The following is a 24952-nucleotide window of genomic DNA, read 5'->3' as shown; positions in this document are numbered from 1 at the left end:
AGAAACTTTTAGTTGAGTCATATTCTTTTGTTTGCTTGGCCCCAGAGTGTGATGCCACATCAGTTGGTTTTGTATTGAAACCAACTTAAGTCATGCAGTCAAACAAGAACTGCAGGATTATATTTTCCAGTGAATGTTTACCTGATTTATAATGTATCACTCACACAGATTTAACCCCCAAGTTGCTTCATTTTCCCCATCAGGATGGCAAGCTGCATGCATGTGTTCCAGCTCTCTGGGATCAAGATCTGTGATGAGAAGAGAGTTTTGGTCCAGGGGATCCAGCAGCTGGGTGGAAAATACATAGGTGGCTCAGTGAGTAGAGACATTTCAGAGAAAATGGTGGATGCACTCCAACCAAGACTATACATTATTTTGCCAAATCGGCCTGCAAATGATGATTCATTTCCTTTCTTCCGATGTGTCTGTACCAACGCCCTTCACCCCTTAACCACAGCCCACAGTAATGTCGTTAAATAGGCCACTAACCTCTTCAGAAAACACTGAATCCAATCATGTTCTGTGATTCAAGCGGTTCAGTGAATTAACTTGTTGGATCACAGTCTGACATTAGGTCTGTGTTTTTTTTTTTTATGAAGCTCTAGCCTGGTTGTGTCTTTAACAGCACCCCGGGGGTTTACTCCGTTTTCAAGACTGTCAAGACCTATTTCAGCTACTTCCTGTGAAAGTGTTATATAACTGCATTTCTACCTGTAAATGACTGAATAAATCATACAGCGATGATGCCGAAACGCATTCATTCACAGGGACTGACAGTGATGCATGTATGAATCAGTGTTTCTCAATCCTGGACCTGGGGAACAACTGCCCTGCATGCTTTTATCAAGCTCTGCGGAAGCCTAATAAGGACCCATTCATTTGAATCATGTGTGATGGAGCAGGGACGCATCTAAAGCATACGGGGCAATTGGTCCTCAGGACCAAGACTGGAAGCACTGTCATAGATCCTTGATTAACTTCTCTGTGTCGCTAGAAGTAGAAAATTCCTGTGGTCTTTGGTCTTCTTGGTAAACCTGTAGAAAAGATTGCCTTAGGCTGGCAACAGTTCCTTTTCTCGATGCTCCTGTCAGATACAGAAGTTCACACTGAGAGATACTATGTGTGTACTATACTATGCCATAGAATATCATCCACCGCTACATACAGGAGTATGTTTTATTAATAACATATGATAACCCAAGTCTTGTCATATGCCTTTTATTATTGTGTGTTACATGTTCAATGACTGAGTCAGTGATCATCTTCTAGGTCTATCAGCACAGCAGCACCCATGTCATAATCCCTCAGGTTTTGTCCAGCGAGAAGTTTTTGGCAGCCTGTGCCGCAGGTCAGTTATGATGAGTCTTGTACGGATGATGATGATTGATGTTCAAAAATAATTAATATCTGATCACCGTGACTATATCATGACCGTTCATCTAATTGAGTTATTTCCAACCTGTTGCTGCTCCCCGTCAGGAAAGTGGGTTGTGACTCCAGACTATGTGCTGGACAGTGTTAAGAACGGTTCTTGGCTCGCAGAGGGACCCTATGAAGTTGCCATTTCCACAGGTGGCACGTCTGCCTTCTACCCTGTCAGGCCGTGGAGGGAGAAGGTGGCCAGTGGGAGGCTAAAAGGGGCTTTCCAGGGCTGGAGGGTTCTCCTCATGGTCCAAGAGCCCACCCGCAGTGCCATGTTCAAACGGTGACGTGTCACACAAAAATATTTTATCACCAATCAAAACAATTCATCCATGTATGAATAAACTGTTAATTATGATACTGACTGAATCATACTTAAATCTTTCCCAGGATCCTAAAAGCAGGCAGGGCCAAGGTCTACAGCTGCCCTCCTCCCTGTCATGCCTCCGTCACTCACGTGATGGCTAAACCCATCACAGAGAGCTCAAAACACCACAGTGCTCCCTGCTACCCTGTAAGCTATATTGTCCAGCACCTGTTTGGGGTAAGTTAGGCTAATTTATGTGAAAGTCTTAATTAATTATTAGGCTTCAACATGTTATTGTCATTTATTTTTTGTTAACATTATATGTGGTCTTCAGTGCAGTCAGCACTCATGTCTTAAAGGCTTTAATTTCGGCTCCGATTGGTTACTCAGACCTTTTACTTTACTTTATATTAAAGCTTTTTGTTTTTTAAATGTAGGAATATTGGCCTTGAAATATTTCCAAAAAATTCTAAAACTGGCTGCCTTTTTGTTTTCCTTGGCAGAGCAATAGTGTGGATATGAAGTTCAACATAATGGATGATTATCCAGCCAAGACGAACAGGGCCAGTTTTGTTGATGTTGACCTCTCGAGACTGGAGACAGAGCTCAGGGACTATGTCATCAAACAGGAGGTGTGTGTGTGTGTGTGTGTGTGCTTGTAAAATCAGGTTGCAGAGAAGCACTGAAGCATTGTTTCCGGTCGTCATTGAATAAATTGGCTGTGTTGTATGTATTTGACATCGTTAATGGGGTCTTTCACTCTAGGGCCAGCCGAGACTGTGCTTCCTTGAATTTCTGGGTTACCATGACCCGTACCGTCCACAGTCCCAGGTAGACATGCGTACATACCCAACCCCCTCAACCACCCCTGATCACTGCCATACATCTCTAAAATACCTTTTGTATGTGTTTCATCAAGAAGATCAGGTCATTCAATTTCCTTTATGTCATACATTTCAATGGAAAGTGACATCAAGAGCAAGGGCGCATTATTCTCAGGTCACCAATTTAACCACCACTGTCAGCTGATTTGAGAGTTTTGATTGGCAGGCCTATTAACAATACTCTCCACTGTCCTGCCCATACCTTACCCAAGTGGATCTCCATCAGATTGCTATTATAAGTGCTCGTGTATTTCCATTCTGTGCTTTCTGAATCCATATGCTATTTGCCAATAACAGACAGTCAGAAATGACCCCCAGGAACTTTTGATGCCCATTCACATCCTATTTCCATTACCCTCCTGCCCTCGCCTTTTCCCTCTTTTTTTTCGCCTGTCCGTCTCTGCGAGTGCAATGTTTTCTCTTCCTTTCCATATTCCTCTTACGTTTCATCATTGTTCTTTTATTCCTCCAGGCAACAGAAACAGATTTCAGCAATGTTGGGAGTATGATAGAATGCGGTCTCTTCATTGAAGCCTTGGACTCAATCAGAAGCGCTGTGTTCCCAGGCCTGCTGCCACCAGTGCCGTACCTCGTCTCGCTCTTAGAATACGCACAGCAGGTAGGACCAGAATTTCCAGACTGCAGAAATTCCCACCACTTTTGGAATTTTGATTGTTGCCTCTTTTTTTTTTTTCTTTTTTCTATGGGTCAGTCATTGGACTAAACTGTAGTTGGACATACTGTATGCCAGAATATCTAAACTACTCAAATGTGAATCATTGTCTGTTCTCTATGTCTTAGGGTAATGCCACATCTGTCTTCCTGAGAAATTTCCAGCAGGTTATGTATAACCTGCTTGTGACCAACCCTCCCTGGCTGGCTCCCAACACAGTGAAAAAATATTTCACCCAGGTGCTGCAGTGTCCTCGGTGTAAGATGGGCCTGTGGCCTTTTCTGGAGACAGCCATCAGGTAAAGATGATGTCACATGAAATGTCTTGTCAGGTTATTCCTGCCAATAATTTTACATTTTAATTGCACTTTAAATGCTAGAAAACAGATACTTAAAAACCTCCTCTCCATAAAACTAACCGTGTTATGTAATTAACAGGCATTCTTGGCTCTTAGTTATTGTAAATGCAGTACTATACATGATAATGTTCTCATAAATGTACCGTTCTCTTGTTGTGTGCACCCCATCAGTTATTGCCTGTCCAGTGAAGTCACTTGTCACCCACTCCCTGGACCTGCCCTGCCAACACTGTTACATTTCCATAGTGATCTCCTGGCATTTTTCCTCAAGCTCTTCCAGGGCGAACTCCACTCTGTCACCACTGGGTAACAGCTTAGATATAGTGTGAGAAGCACGGCAGTCCCTTTTTGTTAGTTTGAAATGTCTTTTCCTCCTTTCTGTTCATCAACAAATAGCTAGTCTGTCTTGCATGGACTGAGTGGAGGGGTTTTCCCACTGATATGCATTACCTATTCTATAAATCCTTAACAAATCATAGCATTTTAGCTGGAGTGAGCTACAGCACAGAGGAGTTGGAACGTGTTCATTTTGTCATCACAAGGAAGCGGCTCATACCCCTACAGCTGGCTAGAGCCTATTTTTAAGATACACAACAAGACTTGAATGAAGCTAAATGTATAATATTTTCCAATTTGTACTTTTCTGTATTTATTTGGAAAGTCTCAAGTAATTTTGTGCTGATACTTACTAAACTGAATATTGACCACAATTCTTATTACATTTAAATGTGATAAGTTCATACTACTGATTTTATTTGTTAGATTAGATCGTCTATTCTTCCCCTGGTCAGCCGTGCCTGTCCTTGCCTCTCTCTGTCTCAGGGATGTTGTGTTTCCTGAGGGGAAAGGAGCCTCTCGGGCCTCAGCTTCAGGATCTCTGCTCTATGGAACCTTCTGGACTGTGTGGGAGCGCTCCACGCTGTTGTCCCGAGCTGTGAAACAGCTAACCCTGCTGTTGGTGCAGGCTGCCATCGAGGTGAATCCTGTGGAACTCGTGCATTGTTATTCTTCCTGGATGTTGTGTGACATCATCCAGTTGGTTCAGATTGGTGATCTGACCAGAAAGCAAAGTTAGTCCAGCTCTTAGAGCTTGTTAACTTCATGCTGTGATGTTTATCTTCACTGAAGATCCACGATGAGAGGGGTGAGAAGCAGAGGGTGCATTTGATGGACACCCTGCTGGACCTCCTGTCTGTGTTGGTGGAGTTCTGGTGTCAGCAACACTTCAAACTGAATCAGACGCTGGTGGAAAAGGGCCTGAAAGACCTGGCAGAGCACTTTGCTGTTATCAGCCAGGGTATGGAAAATAGAACAATTGAAAAAGTGTGGAGCTGGATCCGTTTTCAGTTCCTCCAGAAGTTCTGCTGTTGTGTGTCTTGTGTGGTAAATGCTGGCCTCAGGTTTATAGCTGTGCCTTTTTTAAGTTTCATTTAAAGGGAACACGTGGGTGTTTCAACCAGTCAGTCAGTGGATTCATCACTGACTGACTGGTATCTAACATATTTTCCCTGTTGTGTCCTGTAGATGCATCTGAGGTGGTTCTGGCAGAGCTGGTTGTCAGGATTCGCTCTACCAGACTTAAATTGGTGATGGCTGATGCCATATTCAGGAATCTTTGCTGCAGAAATGGATTCACAGTTGGAGACGAGCCACTCTCTCTCAAGAAAATAGTGCGTGTGTGTTTGTTTCTTGTTCTATATTTGGTTTCCCAGCACTTAACCACGGGTAACTCTCATCAGTCTCCTATTCATTTTGCCATTGAGAGGCTTTGTAATGATTTGGCATACACCTGTCACTTGTGTGAATCACAGGAGTCATGTGCTGTGTCGTTTAGTGAGTCATGAACGCAGTGAATGATACTGTGTAGAAACTAAGTTTTACACAATATGACAACAGGGGCCAACTGAACTCGAACTCATGGAGAGTTCTTGTACTGGAAAAATCACTTAGAAGGGGGATTTTGGCAAAATAAGACAAGATCTTCAAATTCTGATAAAACCACACACACACACACACACACACACACACACACACACACACACACACACACACACACACACACACACACACACACACACACACACACACACACACACACACCAGTGTTTGTAAAAACTCAGCAGATAAGAAATTGAGGAAATTAACTACATTATTGATTTTTTTTGTTAGTATATCAGTTTTAATTATTTTATTTCCTTTTTCCTTTGTGCTTTTGTGTTATGGTGAAAAGGCATAAAACACAGATGTACTGCATTGTTTAACTTGGCAATGTGATTGGTATAGATTGTATTACAGATCTCTGTGGTAGAGACAAAGATGGCTGATGTGGTCTACCCATTATATTGCCTTGCAGTGGAACATCTGGCTTTCTCACTCGCGTTTAGAGTCTTTGTGCCTCCTCAGTCCCCTAAAGACACAAAAGCATCCACTCACAGTGTAAAGGCACCGTATAACCGCATGTGTGTGTGTGTGTATGACTTCTGACAGGTGCTGTCCTACCTGCCTGCTCTGGGGAGTTTAGCTCAGAGTCCCACGAGTGCTCACTTGAAGATTGGACCCACCTCTCACAGCTGCACTAGCCAGGGGACCGGCTGCAGGTCAGTTACACACAGCTGTCTGTGTCCATTTCACTCTCAGGTACGTTTTCACAAGAGCCTCAAGCAGAACATGTGAGGATGCACTGTACATGCAGAGGCGGAGGCTGCACAAGGGCTGGAAGTTTAGTCTAAGAATCTGAATACATTTTAAAACCAGCCCGAACATATTTTTGACCCTGCAAGTGCTTTCTCAATTCAGTGTCCGGTACTACACTACATTTAACTCTAAAAACTCAAGTAAATTTACTTTTATATAAAGATCAGCCTGGGAATTTTGAATTTTGAAATTTTGTGTGCAGTTTGTTACAAGTCTGTTGCTCTTTCCTCTTGTTCCCCTCGTGTAACTCTGTGTTTTAGGTGGTTAGAAAAACACTTTGGCCAACTGTATTAGACTTAGGCAGAAACAGCCTTGGAGGTTTGAACATCATTATGTTTCAAATCCAGTCATTACTTTCTCTATTGTGGTTTGTTTCTTTAAGGCACAGTTCACCTTCAAGAGTTTAGAAAATGAGTGTGTGAGAGCATGCATATTGCTGGTCAGATTTCACTGAGGCAGTGTAATAAAATCTGCCACTTTCTGTTTTCCTCTCAAATTGGCTGTATCGGTCTTTCATTGACTTTTGTATCTTTGCTGTTGGCTTGTGTGTGTGTCTAAAAACACGACTATTCAACCAGCACTCTGCCTCCATGGTCAAGTTTCCACCCATAGACTTAAGAGTAGACAGCATGAGGCAAAACAGGCGAAAATGTACAGACCCGATGAGATATATGAGTGAAAAGGAACAAAGGAACACCTGGAGAGTGAGTGAGGGTGGGCGGGTGGTTTGGGGGGGGTGGGGGTGAGGAGCGGAGATGCATGAATGGACTGAGGGAAAGCTGGAGAGAGGCAAATGGAGGTCAGACGGAGTGTGAGGAGTTGGCATGTGATGGGTCATGCCCAGGTCTGATCCTATCAGTGCGTGCTGGCTGACAGGAGGGGTGCAAAGGGAGGTTAGACCCCTCCTTACACACACACACACACACACACACACACACACACACACACACACACACACACACACACACACACACACACACACACACACACACACACACACACACACACACACACACACACAGTGCTTAGTCTGATTTGGACAGAAAGTCGACTGATAGACAGACTAGGATATCCCATCAGGCCCTTGAGTCTTCCCTTACGACCACCAGCTCTGAGCCCTCACCCCCTCCTTCCCCACTTCTCTTGATCTGCCTTTGCATACTAAATCCCTCTCTGAATTCAATCACACACACAAACACACACACACACACACACACAGACTCCCCATACTCCATATCAGACATCTGCTGTTCCACCAGCAGGTAGTTGGCCTGGAAAAGGGCAGGAGTCACCAGGGAGTAGGTTCATGTGAAGGCTACTGGTTCATGCGCTGACCAGATCCCCTCTTTCCTCCAACACTGCTCTCTTTCTACTTCTGCTTTCCCCACAGTTTTAAGAGCTGAGTTTATTCTGACATAAGCACAAGAAGAATAAAGCAAGGAATGCAATCTGTGCGGATGAGATAAAGAAATGCCAAAGGGCATGTAAAATCTTTTGACCCTAAAAGAAAGAATGACATCAAAATGACAAAGCCTGTGATAAATTGAGGACAGAAAGCAAAGGGAAATCATGTTTCCGCACGTTTCATGGTTGGATGCATGACATAATACATATTCTCAGTGATGTTGACACTCTTAATCAATTAACACATCTTGCGTTCAAGTATTTAGTATTTAGTCTGACATACTCAACAGTCTCGAAGCATTTTCAGTACAATTCTCTATGATGTTGGAGGTGCTATGAGTCAGTAAAATCATTCAGTGTAAGAAATCAGCTATATTTATATAGTTTCGGCACAGCAATTTGAGATAAAAGACGTGAAAACAACATTTTTAGTGTAAAAAAGTTTAAAAACCGTTAAAAAAGTGTTGGTGTTAAATGGTTTCAGTTCTATTTTTTCTGTCTTTTCAAACTATCAGTACAACGCAAGACAAAATCCCAGCCAGATGCTTGGTATTGGATTTGGGAAGAGAGCCGGAGCAGGTCATGAAGGTTGTGAGGACCCCTGGATGACCCCTTTTATCTTTCATTTCTGGCTTTGCTGCGACTTGAAGCTGCTGTCGTTGTATATAAGAGATGGCGAGTGTGCTTCTTCTGCACCAGCACACAGGCTGGTATCAGGGCACACGTCCAAGCCATACCAAGCTGACAGGCCGGCTGATTGACCGACTGTTTAGATGTCCATTTGACTTGCCGGCTGGCTGCGTGGCAGTGAGTGCTGTTAGCAGAAGGGAAGCTGTAATTAAACTGAGCTTTCCTCCTGCTGGCTTAATCAAGCTCTGTGCCTTGCTTATCTTTTCAAACCATTTGACTGTGTCATTACTTTGGTTCCATCTCCTCTGACCAGACCAGTATATAGTCAAGAAAAGCATGTAACCAGATCAACCCCACTAATATTTTAACAGTGGTGACACAGAAAAGGGATGGAGAGATTTTTTTCTCTTCCTATTGCCCTTTTGGTTGAATTACTGAAAGCTGAAAATTTAATGCATAGCTTTCTCTTGCTGTGGCATTGGATATGCACATCCTCATTACTTCCATTATTGCAAACAAGTTTCTTGAGAGTCCGCCTCCAAGGGCACACGCTGCCCCAGGCCCAGAAATGATAGCTGGGCCACTGACAGCATGCTGGCCTCCTAGAGTAGACCACGAGGGAAGGAGAGACCAAGGCGTATACAAGCCAAGTACTGTCAACCTCCACTGCTGCCAGCCTATATGGACAGGGGACACTTGGGTGAAGTGGTTTGAGATGAGAAGTGGTACGCCCTTATCCCACAGACTCTTATGGACTCTTTTACACACATACACACACACACATGCACACAGAGCTCGTCTCATCTCTTCTCAGCCTTGTCCCCGCTAATAACAAGCAACGTGACAGGACGTGTGTTTCCTCCTCACTGCTGGGAGCTCCTTCCTGGCTTCTGAACAAGCCAATTACCAGGGAACAAGCCTCTTCCCTGTAATACGGATGGCACTCTGCTTCAATGCGACGCACGCGCACGTGCACAAACGTATACACTCAAGACACCTGTCAGGCTTCATGCAGGCAGATCTCCCATACCCACTCACAAGACTAGTGACAGCCCACAGCTATTAGCACGCCACTACTTTGAAGAGGCTTCACTTTCTTTTACTAGTTATTCCTCCTAATGTGCTTGCTCACATCGAATTCTCCGTCTGTGCGTTTGAGGCGTTAAGTGGGAGGAAAAGTGCTTTGGAGACGGGAATGGAGGGTTGGTTGTGTGAAGTGTATGTGTGTGTGTGTGTGTGTGGCCAACACAGTAGGGGTTTGACAGATATTGTCAGATTTCATATGAAATGATGCAGCGCCACGAGGGATTCATTTGCTAATGGCACTTTTCACAGTACAGTGGTGCCTGTTCCACTTTCTGTATCTCTGGGTCTCCTCGCTGTCATGCTGAAATGGTCAGCCATTGAAACTTTAGACTTGTTTATGTAAATCATGGGTAATTTTTTATTGAATAAGGTTTATTACATACATGTGTATTTTCTCATAACCCCTCGCCCCCCTTGACCCCTATCATTTGTCATCACACAGTACTCAGAGCTCTTTGGTGAATGAAGTTAACTCGGAGAAAGCGAGCGTCCCCAGAGGTTTGGACAGAGTCAACGCAGCAGGTACGACACACACACACACACACATACGTTACTGCTGCTGCGTGAAAAAAATAGCTGAACATTTGCAAGGATCAGACTTTTAATGGACTGATGCGCTGCACTAGGTCATCTGTAAAGAGGAACATGATAGCTCTGTCATCACTTTCAGTTTAATGAAGAGCACATAATGTATGGAGAGAGTGATTGATTTGCATCAGACCATGCTTCCATCGAGTCAGCTGTAAAGGCAACTTAGCTGCATAATGCGGCCCGTCGCTTATGTCGGGGGCAGAGTTTGGGCCGTATTACCGCCTCTGTATTACGCCTCCTCCTCCTCCACTTGTTCTATTCGCATTGAAATTCAACACTGCGCTCTTTGTTTTGTTTTGCCTTTTCCTCATGTCTTATTCACCTTTTTTAAAAAAGTAATAGATAAATAAATAAGTGGCACGGACAGAAATAATGGCTTTTTCACACAAAACAATAACAGATATTAGTACGCAGAGTGCACCTCAGATCTCCATTTTAGGGATATTAAATGCAGCAATTAGGGTAGCGCTGCAGATATACAGCGGCTGCAGTGGTGGAACTTCCTGCAATTAGAGGCATGGCACTCTGTGTGAACTCTCGAAGGTGTCAGAGCTCATATCTCCCCCCTCCACCTGATCAGAAAGGCCCTGTGCTGGTGCGAAGGAGGGGTGGAGGGTAAAGGAGAGGGGAAATGGGGGAGGGAGGGCTAAGGCAGGAGACTCAAGGCTGTTGGCATGTGTTGTTTTTCCTCTACGTGATCTCTATACCGATGCGGTCGGCATTAATTTTTGATGAACCATCGGCACAGCATCCTCCCCTCTCGCCCTCTCATCCCATCCCATCTCACCCCATTCTCTTTCTCTCTCCCTTCCTCCTTTTCTCTTACAGGCTTTCTCACCCACATACGTGAGCTTACTTTCTTATATGCTGCACTTCTTTGCTTTGGAGCATCTTCCTCGCCTCCTGGAACCTCAGTATCTTTGTCAAAGCAGCTGAGAGGGGTTGTGGGATTTGGGATGAACTTCTCTTTTTCAGTTTCCGTGTTTGCTTCTGGAAGCTCAGCAGAGATTTCAATCTAAGTCAGCCTGAACATACTGTATGTAGTTTTACAAACAAGAACTGCTGTTGTTTTTTTTTATTGCTTAAGTATTAAAAAAGTTGGTGCTTTGATAGATGATCTAAGTTTAATTCTTTTGTATCAAAACATGGTCAGAAGTTACTGCTCTACCCCATAGCCGGTTAAAACCCCTCTAATGAACATAGGCCTGCCTCTTTTGATGACATCACACAGACTTCCTCAGCAGACGAGGTTGTCATGCAGCAAAATTTGTCATGTTGTTGGCATTCTTAGGACTTAGCATCCGTGTTTTTTGAACCAGTAATTTGTTGGGAATATTGATTCTGCTCTGTGCCCCTCTTTGCTATCAGTAAGAATTATGATCATACCATAGTAGACCAAAAAAGGCAGGTAAAAGATTACGTTACATTTCTTTACATTTACAGTTGTTCAGGTGGCAGACAGCTTTGTCCAAAGCAGCATTACAATCGAAGCCTCAGAGGATCAAGCTTATGCATTGAGAGAATTTAATTAGTGATATTTAAGAGACATTCTGTGTTTGTGTCTTTCACTTCCTGTTGGCAGACGGGGGCATCAAGGGGCTCTGCTGCTGCCCAATGTTGTATTTTGACCGGCTAAATGGAGGGATCCTACATTAGGATTTTCACTAGTGGAATTTCGAAATGACGGTCACTTACATTAATGCCCGTAAATTCATTTGAGGCACAGTGGAAGCTGCAGTAATCTCGATGCGAGGGAATTAACATGCTGCCACTGCTCTTAGCGCCAGCGACAGCCGTGGTATTCAGATAGTTTTAAATGCGTCCAATAACTGGCACAGAATACCTTTTTAACACATTCCTCACAAATAGCATTGTTACAGGCTTCCAGCAGCTTTTTGGTCCAGAGATCGGCAGGCCAAGCGACACTTTACAGGAGTGTAGCAAGCAGTCTGAGGGATATAAAGAGCAACACATACATTTAACTTTTCTATTAAAGTGTGAAACGGGGGATTTATAGAAAAGGACAGGCGGATTTATCCTTTCCGTGCTTGTAAATGCTGAGCATGCAATTACCCCTATAATAGAGGCGTTGTGTCCAAATTGGAGCCATTAAAGTGATTTAACAGTGCGTGGATTGGCCCTGGCATTTGCGAGGATGTGTACACATGGGGTGCAGTGGAATGGGTGTTTAATCACAGCGTTTTAGAGCGCGGTAATAGCAGAGCAGCCCATGTAGAACACTGACGTGCCACACAGTACAGCTTACTCATTAGGGACTGTAGTTTGGACTGGGCTTCACCCTCTGTTGGGTGTTTTTGGCTTTTAGACTGGAAATATCGCTTTGTGTCATTGATCACATTATTGTTAATGATGCTGATACGGTACAAACACCAGTGTCTGCTTTCTGTTACATTTTGCAAACATACTTTGGGAGTTGTTAAAAGCCTGAATTCGTGGCAGTGTTTTTTTAGCATTGAAGTTGTTTTTAATTACTCTTTAATCACAATACAATATATTATTGAACTAGTAAAAATATGATTTTTTGGAGCTGCATATCAAAATTACATACACACCACCTGATGAAGTGCCTGAATTAAATTGCAGTTAAGTAGCTGCTTCATCAGCCTGTTTGTGTCCTCACTGCTTCTGAGTGGGTATTTTTCGTACAGCAAATGAGTAACAATTTCTTTTCTTTGACATCAGCTTCTGAACAGCACTATTCCATTATTCCTTTTTAAATCTCGAACAGCTTATTCAATCACTGAAAAGTTCTTACTTAAATTTGCAAGGCCAACTTTGCGGAATAACAAGAAAATATATTTTGCTTAATAATTTGGTGTGTGATGCTGCAGGGAAGGACTACACCAACTATCTCATCTTATACTGGAGGTTTGCGCGGCAACATTTATAACTGAAATGTGTAGACAAAAATAATGATGTACTGTATGTATCGTATACTATAACTGGACACTCATCAACATTAGAAAATGTGTGCATTTCAAGACTTTCAACCTTCTTCTCTTTGTACATTGTTGTATCACATTTCTAGGTAGAACATAAAGTATCTTCTTTGATAAGCAGTCCTTCCATTTCCCCATTTTTCTTCTTTCACTCTTCAGCTTCTTTAGCACTGGTGAATGGCATTTAATGCATCTTCTGCATCCTCAAAGACACCTCCTGGAAGAAAGGAATTCTTCAGAATGAATAGGATCCAGCATTTTCAATATTTCGCTTATATTCTTTGAAATGCAGGAAACCTTTTCACTCTCTCCTCCACGGCTTCTTCTTTCTTGCCCCCCCTGCTTCCTCCCTCCCTCTCCTCCTCCTCCTCCTCCTCCCCCTCTTTTTGCCCCAGTCTGTGCTCTATGTGCGCTGGAGTGGAGCCCCTGTACAGGCGTGGCGTCCTGGGGAGAGCTAGTAAAGCATTTATTACGGGCTTTGCAGTTCTGTATTATACTGGCAAGCACAGAGCCACTCATGCTTGGCCTTTAACTTCCCTCTGAAGTTCAGCCATACATGAAAAGAGGGGGCTCTGGCCCGTTAATATATTCCTGGTTATATATTGTATCAGGAAAAAGTGAGGGACGGGGTAAAGATGAGAAAAAAGGGAAGAGAGGAGAAGAAAATTGTGTTTAAAAATGTAAATGGATTCCTTGAGAGGTTTTTTCCATGCCTGTTCACTGGTAGTTTGGTGATTAAATATCACGTGGCGACACTGGCAATGCCCAGCGGAGCTTTTGAACCCTGGATCTGTGAAGAATCCTTTTCGAGGCTTTGTGCGTGGGCTGTCTACCATAACTTCCTCTCAAGTAACAATATAGGGACGAGCGGACAGGAAGCAAGACTTCTTTCTCACCACTACATTCATTCACTCGCCGCCTGCCCCGATATTAACTTTGTTGGGCTCGGGGTGTAAGTGGAAAATCTCTCTGTCTATAAAAGAGGAAAAGAGCGAGGCGAATTAGCCCAACTCTCCATCTTTAATTTTTTTTTCCTCATTTTTTTTCCCTTGAAAGATCTCCCCCCTTTTCTCATCACTCTTCTTAAATCGCATTCTCATTGGCGGGTCGTACTTTTTTAGGTCAGGCTTTTTTTTTGGTGTTTGGGGACATTTCTGTGGTATTTTATTGGTGTGTTCACCATATGCATAGGGACAATGGGCAGGACATCGGGCACACCCTAATTTTGGATTTCTCTCTTCTCTTCCGCCTCTTCTCTCTTTTGGGTGTGTTTGTCCGTTGTGTGTGTGTGTCCTGGTCGAAGGAGAGACCCTCCTCCACAGAGCTTGCAAGAGGAACCAAGTGGAAACAGTGCTTCAGATCCTGGCGCTTCCTGGCACGGACGTCAACGTTAAAGGTAAGACTTTCTCGCTTTCCCTTTTCTCTGTAACCACAGTCTCACCGTCATCTCCCTTCACTCCCACTGTTTGCTCTGGGGTTTCAAAGAGCGATTAACATTGGAGGAAAAAAAGAGGAGAGAAGAAATAGGAGTGCGTGTGCGTCATCATTGAGGTTAACCTTTAGCTAAAATGTAAAGGGTGTGTCTAGAAAGAGCGGGATGGGTTTGAGGCTCAGATTTATAGCTTTTCGGTGACTTTGCTAAGTGAATTGACTGCCTTTTGATATTTCAGAGTGACTTTCTTTTGTCCCTTTAGGTCAAATATAATGACTGGCTCTCCTTTTATGGAAATGTTCTGCTGTTTCAAAGGTTTCTCCGATTTTGTAATCTCCCTTTAATAGCAGCCTAAATTAACTTGCATCTCGGTTGGGGGCTTACGCAAGAGGTGATGTCCAAAATGTGATCAGGCAGAACTATGTGCAAAATGGTAAAATTACCGCTGTCACCCTGCAGTTGTCTTCCAAACAAGGCCCGTGTTAACTGAGAAGAGCATTTTCGGTTGGAGTCCCTTTTTAGTCAGATAAAACTACATCTACATGATGATGTTCTCCAAGTGGTCTGTTTTGTATTCTTTAGGATTTGTCCATCCACAGCTGTTTTCATTTTTGAACGAACGTTGTAAATCACGATGGACCAAAGTATTTAAATGTGTCTTTGAAATATTGATTTTTGTATAATATGTAAGACTTACATGGACAGAGGTGAGTAGCCTCTTTGTCAAGTAGTCTGGTGTCCTTTGTCTTATGGCAAAAGTCAAGACAGACATGGCATTAATAAAATGTTTTAAGATCTTTCAGATTTCCTGACTTTCATACAAAATATGGAGTTGTGTATATGGCCCGTGTCACTCACAGTATTAGTTTAAATCAGTTTGCAAGATTTCACTCATTTAGCACCGAGTTCCTCCAGGTAGAGCCTGCTAGCTTATTTGCTAGCTGAGTTGTTAGCATTCAGAACCAACCAACTACTTGCCACAGCAGAGTGGGTCAGCCCTCTTACGCCAGTCTCTCTGAATCCTTGATCTCTCATCATGGCGTCAAACATAAAAACTGAAATACACAAATATCTTTTTGAAACAACAAACTATTTTCTATTTAAATTCTTGGCAGACAACCTTTTATTGTAGGACACCTTTAAAAGATATCTTTAACTTTTTTGAACTGTCAAAGATGCCAGATAACAGTTTGTTTTTCTCAGACTGTTTAGCTTACCTATTATTTGTGTGTGTGCTTGGTTTGTTGACCATGAAGACCACGCAGGCTGGACGCCGCTGCACGAAGCATGCAACCATGGCAGCACTGCCTGTGTGGAGGCTTTGCTACGTCACCACCCGGCCCCCGTGCTCAATAACCAGGTGGGTGGAGTCAGTCCACTGCACGACGCCCTGCTGAACGGACACGTGGACATCGCGAAAATGCTCCTGGAGCATGCAGGTGGGTAAACCAATACACCCCAGACAGTGTGAGCTGGTGTAAAACATGACACAAAGTATTAGTTTTATAAGATGGAGCTAACATTATTAAAAGCAATTTAAATCAAATTCTATTTTTATAATACAAAAGTAATGGGCGAGTAGTATTTTAACAAGTTACGTTGGTTTTTAAAGTGGTTGCTAAGTGGCACGTCAGTACTTCTGTGAGTGGTCCTGTTTTGTATAGGTAGAGAGTATATTTGTGGTGGTTTGCTCTCAAAGTGGCAAACTCCAACATCCACGCTTAATGGCTGCAGCTCTGCATTTATAACTAACTTGTGATTAGGAGACTCATTTTACTTACCTGTACAATGGATGGATGGATGGATGCACAGGAATGCACCAAGTTGGCAGACTTGTCAGCCAGCTGCAATTGTGCTGCTTTATTTAAAGAAGAGAAAAAAACAATTCATTAAAAAATTCAAAACCAAAACTCACACACAATGATATTTGGAAAACAGTCAGAAATGGATTAATATGAAAAGACTGACATATTTAATAGGTTAAGGCTAATGTTGATAACGTGGCTTGGAATAGGACCAGACTTACCATTATTTTCAGCTTAATTCTATTTGTAGCACCTTTTTAAGTTGAAACTGTGACAGTGATGTTGTTCTTGGAGCTTTATTTTGTCAATGCCATTACTCGGGCAGGTTTAATTAAAAATTGCTACTCTAACTGTACGTTACATGTTTAGATTTCCTAATTAGATGGGATATACTGCGGAATAACTGTTTTCATATGTTCTCATTTAATCCATCTTCCTTGAAACGATTCATTAAACCAAATGGTCCCTGTCACATTGATGGAATCATATAATGTTAAAATAAAACACCTTTAACTTGTCTAGCCAGTTGACTGCCAAGAGAGTTAATTTGTAGAATTAGCCATTTAGCTAATGATTTACTGTGCCGGTGGGCTGCATGTCACCGCTGCTGTACCCAAGACAAGCTTTCAATTTAATGTAGCCAACAAATGTAGTGGAGCTTACTGACAGATTGAATGCTGCTTTCAACCTTATTAGCAGGGCCAGTTTAATCTTAACTAGCCTCCTGATAGAGTGAGGGATCTCTTGAATTGGTATCTGTAGTTACCTACAGTACCTAGGAGAGTTATGGGCTGCACACATACAGTACAAACAGAATTGGTACTGGGCCCCAGAGGCCGTGGCAGTTCTCTGCTTTGTCGCCATACCAATTCTAGATCATCTGTGCCATCTCTCCTTCTGCCCCCACTGCTTGTCTTCATAACCCTTGTGCAGTCCTGCATTACAGTTTCTGTCCAAACAGATTACAGCATCACCTCATAAGATGTCTGTTAATGTCTTTTTGACAAGATTAGAGGATTAGAGATCTGCCGCTCGCAAATTTCACACGCAGGTTTTTGTGGAAATATGTCACAACAGCAGCTAGTTTGTGTGTCTGCATGTTTGCATGCCACATACAGTCTGAGCTCAGGGGGGTTGAAGTGAGCGTGACGGGTGTCGGAGCTCGGGAGAAGGTGGTGTCACTGGGTGAGCAGCAGCAGGTGGCTGAGGTACTGCATGTACGTATTTGGGGAGGGTGGGGAGGGGTGCCATTTGTCAGGGTTTAACAAGTCTTCCATGTAGCATACCTCTGCCTCTGCTCACTTCTCTGTTTGACTAATTATAGTTAATTTGATTCGACTTTTCCATTAACACATGTACATATTCTGTCCTCAAAAAATAAATTAGACTGGGATTGTTTAGTCCCGGAGAGGAAACAAGAGAGTGCTCCCTTTTTTTTTTTTTTTTTCCTTCCTCAGTAACAGGAGGGAGAGCAAATTAAAAGAGGTCAGAGGAAGAAGCAGCTATCTGTATTTGTAAAATTAGACGAGGTGTGTGTGTGTGTGTGTGTGTGTGTGTGTGTGTGTGTGTGTGTGTGTGTGTGTGTGTGTGTGTGTGTGTGTGTGTGTGTGTGTGTGTGTGTGTGTGTGTGTGTGTGTGTGTGTGTGTGTGTGTGTGTGTGTGTGTGTGTGTGTGTGTGTGTGTGTGTGTGTAGCAGACGTCTGGCCTGCTGTCTAGGCCAGGTCTCTTCGCAGGGACTGAGCAGAACAACAGGAATGAGAATACTTTCGATTTGAAACACCTGCGGGCTTGTACATTATACTTCTTTTTCCCACTCGCTCTCTCCTGACTGCTATTTCCTCACACCTTGATGGCGGGCTGTCTACAGGCTACAGCAGGGAGCTGGTGAGGAGGTGGTCCTCTTGACTCTAGGCTATACTGTTTCTCCGTGATCCGTGATCTCCATCTAGTTGCCATGGAAACCATCGATTGGCCTTTCTTCTTTCTTTTTTTTTTTGGGATCTTTAAGTCCAGGCTGTTACATGTGGAAAGTTTTGGCTTTGGGGCTGCATCATGCTTAGTTACCGTAACCATCTTTATGTTGTTGTTCAATCTGTTTTTTACTCTGAACTCAAGCAGGACTTTTGTGCTTGTGGCTGCATTTCCAACACCCATACATCAGACGGCTTTTTAAATTTTGGGAGACTCGCTGCACCGTCCCATGACAGTAAAACAGGCTAGTGGGCCAGATGCATTTCCATTCCTCGCTCTCTTTATTTATTATATTCCTGCGTTTTATTCTTCTGAGTGCCTGCTGCATCTCCTGAAACTATATTTTTCATTTAGGCACTCACCCTGCTGTCCTAGTTGTTTCCAACAGACAGGCGAAAACCTAGCTGCCAAGGTTTTGGTAGGCCAAAGAGGGCAACACTGACACTGGCACACCAACAAAGCCTTTATTTGGGAGTGATCTCACCCCTTTGTAAGCCTGTCTGCTTGGAGGCCTGGGCTCTCTGTGTGTATGTGTGCGTGCGTTTTTAGGGGTGAATTGTAGGGGGGAGAGGAATGGATGGATCCCACCCCCACCCCCTCTACCTCAGTCCCTCCAGGCTTATGGAGCTGGCAAAGAAAGGATGCCATGGCTGAGGGCAAGGCTGACTGTGCTCTCCTCCCCTCCTCCTCCCATTGCCCAAGGCTGCCCCACATGACCCTGTGTGTGTGTGTGTGTGTGTGTGTGTGTGTGTGTGTGTGTGTGTGTGTGTGTGTGTGTGTGTGTGTGTGTGTGTGTGTGTGTGTGTGTGTGTGTGTGTGTGTGTGTGTGTGTGTGTGTGTGTGTGTTGCTTGGCTTGGCTTGTTTTACACTATATATTTTAGTGTATGTGTGTAATGCACACATATTTTCTTGAATCTCAAAGGCTGTAATGAGTGCATGCAGGCTTGCAATTAAGCATCTGTAAGTGTGTGTCTGTGTGTGTGTGTTTGCTGACGCTCCCTGTGCCCCTTCCTCAGCTGGTGGGAGTGTTTAAATTTTGCAGGGTGGCCAGGGCAGCCAGTACCCCTGATTGGAATGGAAAATGACCCGGAGCCTTTAGCTGTGCAGTTCAGACCTGGCACACACACACACACACACACACACACACACACACACACACACACACACACACACACACACACACACACACACACACACACACACACACACACACACACACACACACACACACACACACACACACACACACACAGAGAGGAGGCGTGTCAGGGAGCAAAGGGGTGGAGAAATAAAGAAAAGGGCCTTTAAGCTGTCACCACTCGGCCCTGTGAGCGTAATCACTGATGGCGTCCTCTCAATACAGCCCACCGTGTTAGTAAGCACAGCTAGTCCCACCTCGACTTGTAAACACAGACACAGTCACACACACACACACACACACACACACACACACACACAGACTCATTTAGATGCTTGGAGGGGTAAGAGTATAGGAGCTGAAAATATGTTCAGGTAAAAGTGTTTTTGTTGTTTCTTTGTCTAATTGTTTGGCTTGAGTCAGGTTCAAAGAAGGCAAGAGAGGTTGCCACATGACTGCCTCTTCAATTTGTCTTTGCATATTAGTGTATCTCTTGCACACACACACACACACAAACACCTGGTTAATGCATTCTGTGGTCCCTGCAGATCTTAATGTGAACGAGTGTTCGTGGAGCAGAAAGATGTCATTTGCTCAGTGGCACAGGAAACACACGGTCCCCTCAGACTGCTGTAGTCAGTCATGGTTTGTCTCTGTGTATCTATGACAGAGATAGACAAACAGACAGACACACACACACACACACACACACACACACACTTACAGGTAGCGCTTTAGACACACTTGGGCCTCTTCACTGTCAACACGGTAAAGAAAGTTCATTCTGCTCAGCACTTATTTCCCTGTGGGTCCTGAACTGGCAACCGCGCGGAGTTGAGCACTCGTACTATTAGAGGTGAGGCTGTGTTTGCAGCCCTCGGCTTCACTCGGGTGTGTTGATGTTTCAACTGTAGGTTTCTCCAGGCTGTATTTCAAGGACTTCCCTCGCTGGGAATTCTTGACTAGCTTCTTCTTCTTTATCCTCTCTTCCTGCCTGTCTCTCGCTATCCAGCCCCCAACCTTTCTTTCTGTGTTTTGGGGTGGTTGCCAGGATTAAGTCTGGAGCTCTATCCAACAGTCTCCCCGGTTGTTCCTCAATGTGCTCCAAGTGGGAGGGAGAAACCCCTTTTCAGATAAACCCTATGTGTGTGTTTTAAACAGATGAAGGCCAGAGAGGATCAAAGGAAAGTGATGATGATTTTGTGTTTTGCTATCAACAACTTCTTGCACGCTACCCATGCCCAGCACCACCTTTATAGTGTACAAACAGACACACATCTTGGCATTTTTAAACAGCTTCAGAATGTACGGAGCATCAAGGCCTTGGGTGCTAGCATCAGTGAAAAGAAAAGGGCAAAGGCCGAGGGACATTAAACCAGTGTTCTTTATTTTGCTCTCCTCTTTCACTTTCAAGGTTCTGCTTGAGCTTAATGTTGTGTATTTATTGGTAGGGACTACATAATTGAAAGTGGTGAATTTGTAAGTGTCCAAAAACATGCTCTTCCATCGGCCAAGCCAATTTTCAAGGTTTAGTTCATTTCTTTTGTTTGCATCTGGGCTGATTTTTAAAAGAGAAACAACATGGTCACAGGCCAGAGATGATTTTGTGTTGTTGTCCACGAGGGTTGCTCTGCAGCCCTGAACTTAAATCTTCATACACCCCTCAAGAGCAAAATGGCAGTGCTAAAAACCCTCAACAACTACTCTGGAATTAAATGAATAGTATATTGAAAAAAATGTTGATAGACAGATAAGGCTGTATTTGTTGTACAGTCCACTGGGGAATCAGTTTGTTCAACAAGAAAGTTAAAGGTGCATTATGTAAGATTTGGCTACAATTTTAAGTGTAAAACGCTGAAAATATCAAGACAATGTCAAGAAACTACCGTATGGGCATTATGTCAAAGACGTCTGTACTGTGTTGCAGAAATATCTTCTGAAGTTAGCATGCTAACAAGCTAGTCCTGGCCCCTACCATCTTGCGATATCACTTTGTACCTTAGGGGGCAATAGTGAATCTCTTTGTGCCCAAGCTCTGTGCCCTGGAACAAGCTACAGCTCTGGACTGGTGGACAGTGTTCTGAGCCCACAGAGCGCAAGACTCAAGTAAAATGAGGGTTGATGATGGTGTTGAGGACGCTTGGTACTGAAAGAAGCTGAGAGACGTCCAAGATTATGGACAGTGTTTCCCACATGTGGAACTACGTATGTGAAGATGAAGGCCATATTATCATCGCTATCCTGCTACTGCTGTTTACATTCCCGCAATTTAAAAAAAATGCCGTTATTTAGTGGATGTAAAAAAAAAAAATCAACTACCTCTTTGGATATCCTCCCACACACTTTGAAGCAATAATCCCTACGAACACTGACTTTTCATCTATTCCCACTAGCAGAGGAAAGTTTTCCTTTATCCAGCTAACCTCAGCTGTACTTCAGCTGTACCAGCAGGCTAACACGTTAACCTAACATGGTAAACTTGGTACGTTATACCTGCTAAACATCAGCATAATAGGATTATCATTGTGAGCATGTTAGCATGCTGACATTAGTCTCATAGCTTCTGCTACATGACTGTAGACTCACCTTGTGCTGTATCATCTGCACATCACTTGCATGTATTTGCAGCTCAGTTGCACAGTACCAGTAGAACTGGGAACAATAAAAAGCACAATAAAGCATTTTAAGTAGAGGAAAATGCCAACATGTCACAGCACTTTTTGAACTAGTCTTTGCTGCCATAATAAAAACAGTGACTTGAATTTGTATTAAATTATTGGGCCAATGAGACCTTTGTATACACAATCTATTGGTCTATATAGTTATTGCATGTCTTTATCTCACTCTAGTCTTCTGTGTTCATGGATTGAATATCAGCTTCCCTTTGGTATACTGTGTTTCGCAGGCGTGTTTCAGTCTACTTCTTTCAAATTAAGTTAACTTTTAGTAACTAAATACAGTTATGTGCACGGGAATGGCATCATGGGAAACTGATCCTTTGCTTGTGCATGATAATTCAGTGCATCAGCTGATGGCAGTGATTAGTCTCTTCTGATTCAAGAGACCTGTTAAGAGTTCATTTAAGGCTCCACTCTGATTATTTAAGGTGCTTATCGCCCACCTCTGATCAGCATCCAGTAAATCGGAGTATATCTGATTGCCCCCCTCTCACTAAAGGTGTAGGAGAGGCAGGTGATTACACAGGGCTAGCAGTTGGCGTCCATGCTTTTACATCCCACCTTATCTCCCAAACCTCCTAAAGGCTATAATCCAACTGTAATCTGTGCCTGAACAGGCTGTGTTTGGGTGAGGAGTCCTGTTAAGACAACGCTCACCTGTGACTGCCTGTCCCTGGCTATGAAGACATTAGTAGACTGAATCTAAAAGGGAAACCTAGCAGAGGCAATATGATGCCGCTCTCGCTCCCCATGATATTGTTAACAAAAGATATTGACCCCTCTGTTTCATCTGCTGTAATCTCCACAGGCCTTCCCATCCATGTTTTTCTATTCTCTGAAGGTAAAGGTAGAAAAATAGCACTGAGCTTCAGACACTGTTGCTAAAGCAGAGAGGGATTTCAGCATATTCACGTGCCTGGCTGGTCTTTCTTTTTCTTGCATCTGATGCCTCTCTGCTAGCTGCTTTGGTGCTTCACTTGGCTGGCCTTGTTGTTTTTGCTGTGGTTTCTAGTCGCTAGCTAGCAGCTCCCTGTGGATATGTGATGCCGTGCCCCTGGCTGCAGTTCACACACTCACCCTGCCTCTCTTATTCAGGCAGCGAGGGGGAAAGAGAGGGAGAGAGAGAGGATGTTTACCATGCTGTGGAGCTGCCTGCTTACCAGCTTGTCTGCCTCAGCCCCTGCCTCAGACCAGAGACACGGAGAGAGAGAGAGACATAGGGGGAGGGAGCACTGCATCTTTCTTTCCTTCCCTCCCTCCCTCTTTTTGCGCCAGTTTTCCCCTCCTCCCTCTCTCGCTTTTATATTTCTTGTCTTCGCCTGCCCTCTAAAGGCCAAAGGGCTTTGCGCTGTGTGTGTGTGTGTGTGTGTGTGTGTGTGTGTGTGTGTGTGTGTGTGTGTGTGTGTGTGTGTGTGTGTGTGTGTGTGTGTGTGTGTGTGTGTGTGTGTGTGTGTGTGTGTGTGTGTGTGTGTGTGTGTGTGTGTGTGTGTGTGTGTGTGTAGCAGTCAGACTGCATCATGCTGGTGCATCAGACAGTGGCTTTTGCTCGGCATGTGGATTTCCTCCCTCTGCTGTAGCTTCAGAGCTGAGGTCTAAGCAGAGCATTTTCACATTCATGTACACACACACAGACACACACACACATAAAGGATGGTGTAATTACCCTGTGCTCTCATGTAATCCCCCAGGTGTTGTATTTATCTCCACTGCAGCATATCTGACACCCACCGCCAATACCTGGCTTCACTTCAGTCGCCGTCTCTGCACCAAGACCATTCCCCAGCCTCTAGTCTCATGCCCCTGTGTGTGTATGAGAGAGAGAGAGTTACATTGTAAACAGCATGTGGTGCTATTTTTCATGTTAGAAAATGTTTAGCACTGGCTATGACCGTTGACATTGTATATGTTAAGTGTAGTTCAGCTGTGTGGTGGGACAGTAGAGTGTGTTTTATGTCCCAGGATGGATAGTAAGTAGCAACTGATACTCATATGCAGTGGAAGAAACCCAGGCAAGCATAGGCATGGAGGGCAGGAGTCTAAACTCCTGGAAAAGCAAAAGATGCGAGCTGATGCTTAATGGAATTAAAAGGGAGAAAGTCAAACAGGTAAATATACAAATGTGACAAACGGCAGACAGCGTGCACCGGCTCACTCACAGTTAGCTTTCAGGCAGACAGATCTACAATCAAACAGGCAGCCATACAGTCAGCCGTGCAGGCTTTCAGGCAAGCCGAGCCCAGGGCCGTGCTGCAGGGGCCCTCTCCTCCTCACACCAGTGCCATCCTTCTGGTTGGAGCCTGTCTGTCAGCCCGTTTTGACACAGCGACGTCGGGGAACGCTGGAAAACAGCATTTCTCGATCTTGCATTTTCTTTCACTCGTGCTGATGATGTGCATTTCATGTGTGAGCGAGCAGAGCTGCAGTTGAGACGTGACTGAAAGAAAGCCTGAAGATACGGTGGTAGGCTGGGTTGGGCTGAAGGCACTGGAGCAGATCCCTGTTATTTTATTTAGGATGGTATTTTGTGTTTCAGATAGTTTTATAGTGATTTGTGATTTTCACCGGCTGAACAAAAGGGAACTTTTCTGTGAGCCACTGCATTTAAAACACTAGTGAAACAAGATTTCTGTTGTTTAACAATACAGTTGTATTTGGGAACCTGATTTGTAGTATAAGCTGCTGCTTTGTCTCGTACTTTATGCTTAAATTATCTCCATTTCTGTTATATTCGTTTACATGTCTTTGCTGCTGCAACAAGCCATTTTCCCGTGAGAGGAGAATATACTGAACATACATCTTATTAAACTGATGCATTTCAAGAGCGGTAAAAAGTAATTTATGAATGTAGTTCATGCATATCCACTATTTATTTGTGTTTTCCATGCACATATTTTATTTTCTGTTATGACTTTTGGCCT

General features: G+C 43.8%; 1 protein-coding gene across 1 annotated transcript in view; it reads left to right on the top strand.

Moving 5' to 3' along the window:
* The window catches only part of slf1 (SMC5-SMC6 complex localization factor 1), a 28977-nt gene that overhangs the window by 293 nt on the left and 3732 nt on the right, over nucleotides 1–24952 (top strand). The window contains exons 2-17 of the mRNA XM_070834062.1: nucleotides 204–315; nucleotides 1270–1348; nucleotides 1480–1705; nucleotides 1813–1966; nucleotides 2233–2361; nucleotides 2495–2560; nucleotides 3086–3232; nucleotides 3415–3584; nucleotides 3816–3950; nucleotides 4467–4620; nucleotides 4773–4941; nucleotides 5169–5314; nucleotides 6132–6241; nucleotides 9901–9980; nucleotides 14313–14405; nucleotides 15698–15880. Coding sequence (XP_070690163.1) covers nucleotides 205–315; nucleotides 1270–1348; nucleotides 1480–1705; nucleotides 1813–1966; nucleotides 2233–2361; nucleotides 2495–2560; nucleotides 3086–3232; nucleotides 3415–3584; nucleotides 3816–3950; nucleotides 4467–4620; nucleotides 4773–4941; nucleotides 5169–5314; nucleotides 6132–6241; nucleotides 9901–9980; nucleotides 14313–14405; nucleotides 15698–15880 — 2152 coding nt within the window. The 5' untranslated portion in view covers nucleotide 204. The remainder of the gene's footprint in view (nucleotides 1–203; nucleotides 316–1269; nucleotides 1349–1479; nucleotides 1706–1812; nucleotides 1967–2232; nucleotides 2362–2494; nucleotides 2561–3085; nucleotides 3233–3414; nucleotides 3585–3815; nucleotides 3951–4466; nucleotides 4621–4772; nucleotides 4942–5168; nucleotides 5315–6131; nucleotides 6242–9900; nucleotides 9981–14312; nucleotides 14406–15697; nucleotides 15881–24952) is intronic.

This window comes from Pempheris klunzingeri, chromosome 7, assembly GCF_042242105.1.
Source record: "Pempheris klunzingeri isolate RE-2024b chromosome 7, fPemKlu1.hap1, whole genome shotgun sequence".
Classification (NCBI taxonomy): Eukaryota; Metazoa; Chordata; class Actinopteri; order Acropomatiformes; family Pempheridae; genus Pempheris; species Pempheris klunzingeri.
The sequence above is the reverse complement of the archived record's forward strand: the minus strand, read 5'-3'. Positions and strand labels throughout refer to the sequence as shown.